Source organism: Chroicocephalus ridibundus, chromosome 3, assembly GCF_963924245.1.
Source record: "Chroicocephalus ridibundus chromosome 3, bChrRid1.1, whole genome shotgun sequence".
NCBI lineage: Eukaryota > Metazoa > Chordata > Aves > Charadriiformes > Laridae > Chroicocephalus > Chroicocephalus ridibundus.
This window is the reverse complement of record NC_086286.1, coordinates 89932555-89945045: the sequence shown is the minus strand read 5'-3', so window position 1 is coordinate 89945045 and position 12491 is coordinate 89932555. Positions and strand designations below refer to the sequence as shown.

The 12491-nt window shown below is 37.0% G+C and overlaps 1 protein-coding gene across 8 annotated transcripts in view; it reads right to left on the bottom strand.

Moving 5' to 3' along the window:
- SYNCRIP (synaptotagmin binding cytoplasmic RNA interacting protein) overlaps positions 1–12491 on the bottom strand; it is a 50901-nt gene that overhangs the window by 8855 nt on the left and 29555 nt on the right. For all 8 annotated transcript variants that reach the window (XM_063330040.1, XM_063330039.1, XM_063330043.1 and 5 more), the window contains 4 exons: positions 7836–7971; positions 6743–6948; positions 1594–1743; positions 123–244 (listed from right to left, as the gene is read on the bottom strand). In XM_063330040.1, coding sequence (XP_063186110.1) covers positions 123–244; positions 1594–1743; positions 6743–6948; positions 7836–7971 — 614 coding nt within the window. The remainder of the gene's footprint in view (positions 1–122; positions 245–1593; positions 1744–6742; positions 6949–7835; positions 7972–12491) is intronic.

Genomic DNA, 12491 nt, shown 5'->3' with positions numbered 1-12491 from the left:
AGAAACCAGAAAACCTATATACACTATAGTGCACCTACTAAAATACCCAGAAGTTCTAATTCTGTAGGAGTGTACATGTCTTTCAGAAGTAATACAACATATGTGCATGCATTTACACTTACATCTGATTTTTAGCCGCTTGTCTCTGAGCTTTCCGTTCTTTCCTTTTTTGATCTGGTGGCTTAGCAAAAACAATTTCAATGTTTTCTCCCTCTAAATCTTTGCCATTCATTTCTTCCATTGCCTGAAGGAATTAACCAGACTTTAAATATACTTCTAAGCATATCCGAAGTTATTAATTTTACTCTTATCTTTTAGGCACACATTTTAAAATTTGTTATCCAGAGCTAAAATAACAATGTAAAGCTAAATTTTTTTTTTTTTTAAATAGACAGCACTGTATTGTGGGTTCCAGAGTTATGCATTTCCTCTTAACCTGCCTCTGAAACCCAAGACTGTATGTACCAGTTTAGAAATCTTCCACTCAAAACTGTAAATAGGTTTCAGTCTTTGCAAGCTGTTTCAATTAATGAAGTGATGGAACTGTCCTCTGAAAGTACAGATTTTGCAATAAAGCAACGAATGTCTAATGTCAGCACACATGCAAACTCTAAGGCTAGAGATCAGTATATGTTTTTATTCCTTTATTTTACTTGTAATCAAAGTAACTTTCTTTTTAAACCAGAAGCCAAAAATTGTAATTTAACAGTCTCATTCTGACCACAAAAAAAAAAACCCAAAACGAACCACCACCAAAAAAACAAACAAACAAAAAAAAAAAAAACAAAAAAAAAACAAAACACCAACAAAAAGCCCACCAACACACACATGTACAATTCCCATGGGTCACAGTAATTGCTACAAGTTAAATTCAAGCAGGGGAATCCTAAAGATTCTACCACTTTTAGGGACTCTACACAGCTAAGCTTGACGGGGATACATATACTACGAAAAGACTCTTTCCATCATTTTCCTAAGCATCTGCTTTAAGGCATCTGGATGTATATGAAAAACTGAACCCCCTTGTATTCTGCATCCTCCCACAGAACATTAAAAAAAAATAAGACACACTATAGGCAGGACAGGAATTTCACTTTCCCTTCCTAATGACAGATGAAAAAATACCAAGACGAAGCTAGTAAAATCCAGGAATGACAATTACTCAGTTGTGTCCAGCACCTCTCATCAGAAGAAAAGGTGCCTATTCCACACCTTAAAAAAATAAGTAATTCTGTTCCTGGAAAATAAAAGATTACCTAAGTTTTTACCACCTGCCCCAGAGAACCTGCTTTAGATTCTACCAGTAATTTGGTGAGCAGAGTCATTAAAATTCTGGCACTTCTCTTTCAAACAACAACACATATGATTATCTTAGACACTCAACAGCAGAATTACTTAGGATAGGTGCATCTAAGATCCATTTTTCAAGCTTGCAACTGCATCTTCCTAGGAGACGCTCAGAGAGGACAAAGTTATCAGTGACAGCGTGTTACCATGTCTCCAGACAGAGCTTTTTCTCAAGTTAGAAGTATTCAGCTTCTAAGTGTTATCTGTAGTCACTACCTAAACACAGTTACAGTCCTCTTCACTTACCTTTACAGCACCATCCCGTTCATCAAAATGAATGAAAGCATAGTCTTTTAGCTTCTTCACTCGCTCTAGCTTTCCAAATTGACTGAAGGCCTTTTCTAGTATCTCCTCTGTTACAGTATTGGCAAGATTGCGTACAAACAAAACTTTTACCTAAAAAATAAAATAATAAAAATAAGGACTTAAAAGTATGATCTAATTCCAAAACACAAAATGAAATTTTGCAACTCACTGCTATGGCCAGTACTGAAAACATCATTATATTTCATATACAGGAATATGTGTATATATTCATACAGTATGAGCTGACTCCAGAATTCCCTCACTGATAGAAATATTAAATCTGTTTTCAAGCACAATTACATAGTATTAGTATCCTGAAAGTCAATCCAATTTGTATTAAGGTTTAAAAGAATCCTAGCAGCAGTGATTTTCACCTCAGAACACCTTCAAACTTGAAAGAAGGCAACCAGGATGGGTTACACACAAAATAATTAAGTTATCAAAACATTTCATTGTTTAGACAGGTTTTTGCTCAGGTATTTGCAGAACAGTCATCACTATAATATCTAGGTCAGAGGTGACAGGCCTGCAGCTCTCAAGCTGCTTAACTTGTGGCTCCCATGCTGTAGCTACAGCAAATACCTAGCATCAGGACTGTGCTTGCCTGAGGAGATCTCAGTGACCTGAATCCACAGCTAGAAGACAGAACACAGACAGAATGGGATACTAAGGTTGATACTGACAAGTCACCCTTGGACTTTCTCACAAGCCAAACTGTGTCCTTCCCTTGAGGAACTGCCACCTTCAAGTAACTCTGAAAGCCTATTCCCTCCCCCAGCTCTCTAAAGCATGCAATATGGCTCTTAAGCTAGACAAAGACTGCTAGACAGCTTTTCAGATCAGAAGGGTTGGTTATCTTTCAACTATTGAGATATGCCCTGGTAACTGCCCGATAGTGACTAAATCATCAATATAAAGTTTCATCAACCACCAACTGCTTATGATAAAAGAAAATACAGAGCAGTCTGATAAAGGCTTAAAACTAGACTCTTATTTAATATAGCAGACAATGTACACTGGACACCAGGAATCACATATATTAGTGACCTGTTAGTACTCAAAGAATTGCCCTTGAGTCTACACTGAAGTTGCACAAAATGACTGTGCATGAGCATATTTGCATGATGTCATCCATGACTTCTCACAATTTACAAGCCTCTGACCTGTTGGGGTGTTCCTTCCATATGCTGCCACCATGCCCTGACAGTCTAGTCACCTCCTACTGCCAAAGAGCGCTCAGTCTTACATTCCTACAATACAGCTGCACATCAGCTGCAGACCTGCAATTTCTGTTCACAACCCCTCCACTACTAGTGATTTCAAACTAGCTGATGACAAAAAGTGAGTGAACACTGTACGTGGCAACACTGACTTTCCACTCCTAACCCTGAAGGTGAACAAAAATAACACAGGGTGTGAAGGAACCAAAGAAAGCATGCTTCAATTTTTGAAGCAGAGCTATCTCCCACCACATACAGGACCTCAATAAACCCAGACACCCTTTTTATAAGGATTACTATGTAATGAAGTTATAAATAAACACGACAGACTTCCATAAATCTTTGTCTCACTCGCTAGCCAAACTAGGGTGGGATGCAGAGTTTGGAAGAAGAGATACTACAGATCATAGATCTGACCCTGTGTTTTAACTCTACAGTCTCTGGCAACAGGTACTCTTGCTGATTCTCAGGAGATTATAAAAGTCATAATAGCTCCATGAGGAAAGCTCCTGTGTTAAGCTTCTGCTAGATGTCTTGATGGTAATAACAACCTTTACTTCTTGTAACCCATAAGTAATAACCGTTTTTAGTAAACTGTTCTAATTGCTACCTTAACCTAATTTAATGAAAATGAATTACAGAAGTTTTGTGGTATAATCAGTCGTTTTTAAAAATGGTTACTTTCGAACAAACGTTCCATATTATTGTACTTTAGGAAAGGATGAAAACTAAAATCTCATGAGGAACCCTAAGTAGCCTTCACTAATAAATCCACAATGACTGATATAGTGTCAGACATCATTAAAAACCTCAAAAATCATCACTTTTTTTTGTTACAAGATGCACTTAATAACACAACTTTTCTTGTAGAAGTAAAAAGCAACTAATTTAAGTTCTTTCCAGTGTAGACAAATCCATTAAACTCTAACAGTTAAAATTTTAACACCTTCGGTCATGTTATACATTAATAGCTGAACCAGTCAAAGAAGCTGTCAAAGCCAGGAGGCAGTATAAAGCATAGGTTGAGAGAAGATGAACCGATCTTTACTTCATTTAAGCTATCTAAAGAGGGAAAGAAAAGAAAAAAAAAAAAAGGGAAATCTTCTTCATTAAGTCTCATAGATTATAACGCCAAGGATCCATAAATACACACCTAACAAGCAATATACCCAGCAGCAGCATTTTGCCATAAAGGCAGGACCCAATTTTAAAACTGTTTAAGATTAAGATTAAACTATTCTGAACACTGCTGGGATCTGCTCATTTTCCTCCTCTTACCTACGGTGCACACACTTCAGACTTTATTGCCACATTCTCCAAAGGTTACTAGCCCTGTCTCCTGTCCTGTAATCTACAGGGCAGCCACAAGCGTAAGACTTTAGCTGCTTAACCTGCCACTCCAGAACATCCTCTGTAGCCTCAGCCATGATACAGAAATCAAGTAAACCATTAAGAAATTTATCTGCACTACAGATGTAAGAGGCATCAAAGAAACACTTCAGAGAAATAAAGCTATGAATACAGCTACTGGAAGTTGGAAAAAGTTCACTTTGGACCAGAAATCAATTACTTAACCAATTAGTCTGATCTGTCAGTACAAGTACTAATCTCCTGTAGCACATACGTATGTCTAGGTTCAGAGCCTAGCTTTCTACTTCATCACACTCAAGGTACTTCTTTATTTAAGGTAACAGCCCATTTAAAATTTAAGTATGCATCCATACAGGACTCTCCTCAACATTTAAGCAAAAGTCTGCAGAACAATGGAAAAGAGGCTGAAGTAAACACTTCAGAAATTTAAATTAGTACACGTCTATATATTGATGAAACGATATGCTGCTTCTGCAAGGTATTTAGAACAACACTGTTCACCTTCTAGCTACAAAGGTGAATTCATCTTCCCCTGAGTTTGCTCTTAAGGACTTGCTTTTCTAGCAGCCTTGACAAGAAAACCACCAGATCAGATGACTATTCTGATAAAAGCAATCTACTCCTACTCACAGTGTTTTCTCCAGACCTTTCTACCACAGGAATGTGTAGGATAACAAGGGTCAATAGCTCTCCCCTTGCTCCCTATTGACAGTACTCAGAAGACATGACAGCCAACCTGCAGCCCACATCTGGGAGATTACTGACTGCCAGCAGCTCAGGTGCTCTTTCTCTTAGGAGAAAGACAACAATAAACAACAGAAAGTAAATCTAACACTTACAGAAGTGCCAGATGTGGTCAGAGTTTCTCCAAATGGGTAAGTGAGCAAGAAAGATGGGAGTAGAGACTTTCCTTGTTGCAAGAATAAGCTAAGGGACACACCCAGCGAGAAAGGTCAGACACCAATGCTTCTCTCAACTTCTGCCTTCAAACACAAGCCAGATGCTCTCTACTTTTTCAGTATTCTCATTCACATAGTTTCAACTTTTCCATACATGTTCAACCCAAGATCTAGCGCCATATGCCAAGGGCCTGGAAGTACGCAAGTTGATTTTCTGCTCGTTTTCCATATTTATGTTTCTTCCCTTTTCATGTCCCATTTCAAATAGAAAATAATACAAGGTATTAACACACTGAAAAAACCTGTATATTAAATGGGGCAAACCACTATCAAGCTTTATCTTCCTTAGCTTTTTACTCCCCACATCTGTAAACTTCCTTAGGAAAAATAGCTGATTATGTCCCCTATTGCTTCCTGCTCATCTAATTCAGTCACATCAGCAGAAGTTCCTGCTAATTTATTTTCACAACTTGCTGGATTAGTTCTCTTCTCTTTCGAGCCAAGAAACTGAACAGATAAATAGGCCGCCATATTTAGGAAGTGCCACCTTCGACAAATTTTACCTGCAAGACTCTTCCCTGCTGCTGATAGTCTATGATGCTGGGCAAGAAAAAATAAAGCCTGCACATAAGGTAGTCCAAAAGCTTCTGTAATACCTGTATTACAAAAGCAGTTTTTTCCCTAAAATGAGCCCCCACCCCAACCCTTTTCCCTTATGGCTCACCAAAGAGGAGATCCCAGCCAAGCTATCTTACTAGGTCCATCAAAGTAGGACTCCAGCAAGTGACGTGTCTCAGATGAGAGTAAAAGCACAGATGAAAAGCAAGCAAAGAGAAAGAGATAAGGATATGGGCTAGCTAGGATTTTCCATTAAACAACTCAGCTACACAACATAACTGAAAAAAGACAGCGTTGGGCATTATCTGATGGGGGGGGGGAATTCAGGTAATTTGTTTCTGGCAAAGTACCACACGTTTATAAAACAACTGCTACAATGTACTTCAAAATGTTAATAGTTCAGACTTCAGTTTCACTGAAATATTCAAAATCCAAAATATTATTAGTCATAATATTTCAAAGAATTAACCCCCCCAAATTAAAAATAAAGATACAGAGTTCAAAATACAAAGTAACTGCCTAACATCTCAGAAGTAACTGCTAAAGGCAATTTTGAAAATACATTTCTGTGTCTTACTGACATGTTCCAGTTCTGAAGTGATAAATGTACAGTTCCGGGGTTAAAAAGAATTAAGGCTTGCTCTGTGATCATATGTAGATTTCTGTCCCTCCAAATATTAAGACACAAAACCATTTTAACTTTAGGAGTCACCACCACCACATCCAGATGAGAAGTTAAGTACATCAGGCCTACGTGTCACTTTGGCAAGAATGATGTTCAACCTTCAGCCTTGGGAACACAAAATAACATCAGCCAATAGGGTTGGGGTTTTTTTGGGGTATATTCATATTTTTATCATCTCACAACATTTCTGTAAAAAAGGCTGAAAGATGCTATTTAAACTAAGGCTAATGTCAGGAAGTACTTACTTTTGAACAAGGCACTTTAAATGTATTATGGTTCCCTTATAGCTTTATTACCTTTGCCATGACTTCAGGATCTGGGTCTTCTATAGGGTCAGCCCATTCAACTGTAACAACATTTCCCCAGACTTTCACTTTGCCGCTCATTAATCTACGTCTGGCCTGAGCAGCAGTTTTGTGATCTTCATATTCAAGGAAACAGAAACCCCGGTTCTTTTTCTTGTCATCAGGCTGATGATACAATATGACATCTGTAAGACCCTCTGAAATTAAGCAAAATATTTATTTGTTATGGCTTCAATACATGAATTTGTATTATAAAGTAGGGAATATTCTTCTGGTAAGTGCTCATCTGGCAAGTGATTCCAAAACAAAAAAAAAAAAAAAAAGCATGAACACACTAGACTTTCAAGACTCTACATATTAAAATTTCCCCTACCTTCAAGACCAACATTTTCAAAGAGAGACATTAAGACTCTCCTGACCTAGGTTCCATTTTATTAAGTGAAGAAAGCTTAGTAGCAATGAAGAGTACCTTTCTTCTAACTGAATGGAGAAGATGTAAGGGCCCCTAAGTTGCACCACTTATGTGTTTTTTCCACAGATGCCTAAACAACAAGAGGTCACACTTGCATTGAGTTTAAGGTACCTGAAGAGTTTCAGTGTTGCTCCAAGGAGCTATATCTAAGCTATATCGTTCAGTAACAGAGAAAGCCACCAAATGTTACCTTTGCCAGTTTACATGCCATTATCAAAAAGAGATCCTTAACAAATCACTAAGAATTCTGAAGCAGAGAACTAGTTACATTCCCCAACCCGCTTCAGTTTTGTCTTGAAAAGCTTTAAAACATCCATTAGTATTGAAATAATTAAACCATCTATTTGTTTGAATGGCTTTTTTAAACATTACACACTTACTCCCTAGGTAAAATTTGGAATCATACATCTAGTTTAATCAAAAATATTTCAGCCCTCAGCACAACAGTTAAAAAAAACCAAACAAACCACACGTAAACGTCAAGAGAAATGCTAAGTGGTCTTCATTTGGATTCACCATCATTCAACCATAAGCCAAAAGATGGTGAACAGGGTTCATCGTTGACCACATTTGACATCTCTCCAGCTCTACAAAACACAGTTATTGACTTACCTGTTACTTTGCTAAATTCTTCAACAATTTGCTCCTTGGTTTTACTTTTAGGAATAGAACCAACAAAAAGCCTATTATTGGCAACAGAGATGCATACACCAATGTGTTTTCCAGAACGAATTTCATGGTTGTTGTACTGAAAGAAAAATAATTGGACAATCATCAGTTACAGATAATTTTCACTCCCCTCCAACAGCAGCATACCAAGTATTTTACTTTTGCAAACATAGTATTTAGTAATATATCAAATTGTTTGGAGCTTAGCACATTCTTATGACACACATTCAACTGTTCTCAAGTATACCCATGTTCTCCAAGATATCTCAACAATTTCAGCCAACTATTGTCCTTCCTTTCTTGTTCAAGCCTCTCTCAACGTATGTTTCTTTAGAGAGTTTTTCACATCGAACCATGAAAGGTAAATCATATCTCCACGTCATCAAGGTCAAGGCTTCTCCCTTCACAACAGTGCAGGAAAAAAAAATGCAAGTTCCTCTATAGATTGCATCCATCAATTCTTGAATTGCATATAATCCAAGACAGGAGTTACAATTAAAGTCAGATTCCCTTCTAAAGTTCCATAGTTAACTAAAGAGCCATGATCAGATCTTGTACACAAAATATGCAAGAGCAATTGGCAAATACTTTCCAAAGCACATAGATTACGCATGTAAAGATAGTAAACAGCAAGAAGAACCTTCTACTGATTTGAAATCCTAAGACTTCTGTTCAAATGCTTCTCCTATAACAGATTGTTTAGAAGACACCCTGAACAAGTCAGCAGTTTAAGGAAAAAAAAAAAAGTATTACTGTAGACATCTGTTGACAAAAAAAATGCCTTTCATTGAGATGCAGACACAGACATGCATCATCCAAATAAGCAGCAGGGAGGTCAACTGGTGGTACATCAACCCCTTTCCAACTGGAAGCCCTGCAACAGACAGTTCTTTAGCTAGGAAAATATATTTTATGGTTAACATCTCATTGACAAGTAGTAGGACAGCTTTTTAAAACTTAATCTAACTATTTATTCTAGGAGCTATTTTGTGTTTGGTGGTAAACCTTCCTGCATAAGCAAGTTCTCTGACACTCCTCCTTGCTTTGTGTACTAATATCAACAATTTTAGTGAATGAAGATGTATGTTTATATTTATCTCTTGCAAACTAAAAATACATCACTCAAAAATTTTCAAAGCTTTGGTACAAAGACAATTGTACCAAAAGTGAGCTAAAAGGAGAACTGTACACATGAAAAGGATTGGGAGTGGCATCTTCCCAACTAATTATGTCTCAAAACATAGTAGTATACAGTAAAATACTTCTGTCTCCATATCTGGTGTCCATGTGGCAGAGGAATAGCTGATTTTAAAGTAGGAAACAGCTGCATAAGACGACTGTATATATACATTACGACAACTAATAAACAGACTTATACACATTAATGAAGAGACATATTATACTATCTAAAAAAAATCCTTTAAAGAAGTACCTTTAAAAAAGCTGACAGTATATTATTCTGGAAACAAGACACAAACTGATTCTTCATTAACTGAAGTGCATGTTAGTAAACATTTCTTTACATGTGGAAGCATTTTTTTACTGAGAGGGTAGTCAAACACTGGAACAGGCTTCCTAGAGAGATGGTCAATGCCCCAAACCTCTCCGTGTTTAAGAGGAGAGGTTTAACCTCTGTCTTAAGAGGCATTTGGACAATGCCCTTAACAGCATACTTTAACTTTCTGTCAGCCCTAGAGTGGTCGCACAGTTAGACTAGATGATTGTTGCAGGTCCCTTCCAACTGAATATTCTATGCTATATGGATAATAGAAGATATTATCTGACTGTTCCTGTTAAGTCTAAGATCAAAGTTTTGGTCTTAAATATTTAATCTAAAAAAATCTCACACAACTCATGGCAACAAAATAATATTTCATAACTTAAAAAAATTCAAAATATTCTACCATATTGCAATTCCACATTGACATTAGTTTCTAGCAGTTTTTTCATACTATGTTACATTGTATGTTTCTTTTAACACAGAGAAAACAGTCTTCAATTAGGTGTTCTTGAATATAAAGTTGGTGGGTTTTAGGTTAATAGTTTGCACACCATCTGTAAACTTAGATTGGACACAAACAGGCCCAAATCATCATCTGAGTAAAGTGCCAAAACAGTCAGGCTAACAAATTAGCTATGTCAGCATACTGCTTCCCCCTTCTGTCACCACTGAATCAATGCCCTAAGTTAGCAACAGAGATATTACTACCCTTCAGACACTATAATAAATAGCTGGGTTTGTTTGGGTTTTTTTTGCTAAGTTCTATAAGAACCCACTCACAAACAGATGAAAGTATGCATAAGGTCTGCCTTGTCGTTTTATCCACTTAGACTTTCACCAGCAATTTTATTTTTTTTTCCAGCAGCAAATGGCACGTCATACTGCTATGCACAGCTGGTAAACTGTTAAAGGGGCATATTTACGTTAACTCACCTGTACCTGCACTTCAATCAAGCTTGTACTTGTGCTAGTCAAAAATACACTGTATGCTACTGTAGTTTTCGGTAAGTTTTCCTACAAGCTTCACCTCACAGGTACTTATCCTGTACCCGTCTACAGTAATCATAATCACTCAGAAATCTTTTGAAAAAAAAAAAAAGGTATCTAAAACTTCATATGAAATAGGAGGGAGAACTGAATGTGTGTACAAAAGAACACAACTGGAGTTGTAATTCTTAACTCAAACTGTATAAACCAGAAAGTAAACATAAACATGTTAACAGGAAAAAAAATGCCCAAGGTTAAAAAAAAAAATAAATAAATAAACCCCAGACTTCTGATAGTCAGCACTTGTGTGAACAACACTTGAGATGCCACTTGTACTTAACCAGCAAGGGTTACCCACACTGGATTAAGCACTGGACATAAAATTAACTACTATTCATATCCGTAAGTCTTCTCAGTCTCAGGCCATAGCATCACTCCATTTTTGTCTCTGGCACAGCCCCAAATGTATTTCAAACACAATTTAGAGAATTCTTCCCTTTTTAAAGTGGCTTAAAAATGCATATGCATAACAAAAATCAAGGTTTCAATCTTTTAAATTGCAAGATTTCTTCTGGTTAGTGAATAGGGTAAGTCAATATTAAGTTTATGCAAAAATTTTAGTTCAGTTCTACATTCAGTTGTTAGAAAAACGGTGGATGATATGACAGCCACGCAAGTATGAATTGTATGCAAAATATGTTACACCAACTGCAGGAGCCTGAATACAGGTCAGTTTATTCTCTGCTGCACTTTGGGTATTGACAAAACCTCATAGCTGTCTCTTATTACTCAGAAGCCTACAGGCAATGATGCAGATTTTTATTCTTATGTTTGCTATACTTCACAGAGTCCTGAATGGAAAATAAAATAAAATAAAATAAAAGCCTCTGGCAAGAAGATGTGAAATAACAAAAGAACTCCTACCCCAGTGAGTCCAGAAAGCTGGGAAATAAGTTGTATACACATCAGAAGACTACTAGTAGTATCAAAAAGACCACCACCTGTTAAAACACTATGATATTAAAATGGCTAGGACAAAGGATTCAGCATTTCTAAGAGGTCTTTCAGCAGCCTCACCCCCATGAACGTGTTACTAATACAAGTGACAGACCCAAGATTTTCAACTGAGCAATACAGACATATTTTGCTTGTACGCCTGCACATCATTCCTAGACAACTTGGGAAACTTATAATACACCAAATTAGCCTGGCAACTACAGTTGGAACCATTCAAAAGCTCACATATGCCACTGGATCCAATTCAAAACTAACCCTGCCCTCAAAGAGGTTAGCATGAAGGCTAAAAAACTGCATCATCAATTTCAACACTTTTCAACTATTACACTCAGTAGCTATTTAACTGAAAACCAGAACACAATGCTTTTTTTCCTGCATACCAAAGATCGGATACAAATGGACACCAAGTACATCCTTCCCTTGTATCCTTTAGTGGAAGACTGAGGCTAGGATCTGATGTTACTTTTATGGAAACATAACCTGAATGACTTTTCAGTGCGTGATGCCTTTAAGCAAAATCCAGATAAGTGAAGAAAAATTCCTTTTTGTTTGTTTACTAGGTGTCTCTGCAAATGTATTTGATTTGATTCACTGTTTTGCTAAGTCATGTGCCTAAGAGTTCACACACAATATAAATAGCTAGGTTGACAATGAAAGTACAAAGAGGTATACACAGTTATCCTCAGTATATCTGGACTGCACACAGCAACACCAACTGTTCTTATTTAAAAAGCTTAACAGTGTATATCAGATATTTTTGTACTTCAACTTTTGTAGACATTTCTATACTATTCCAAAACACATTCCCATCTTCAGCTTGATTTTTCTCCACCAACTCACACCAATAATATGTCAATAGAGTACCTTAATGGTTTAACATGTACGTTACTACAAAACAAGAGATTTTAACCCTACTACATTAATACAGTATCAGTACGCTTCAGAATGAGTATGGTTAGCACTCTCCAGGGGTCATAACGGCACACCGATCTTGGCCATCTCAAGGTAGCAGCAACTAGCTCAAAAAAAAAAAATCTAATTCAACTTAACTAGGAAAAAGAAGGAGCAGTGTGAGGATCAGGGTGGCGTTTCTT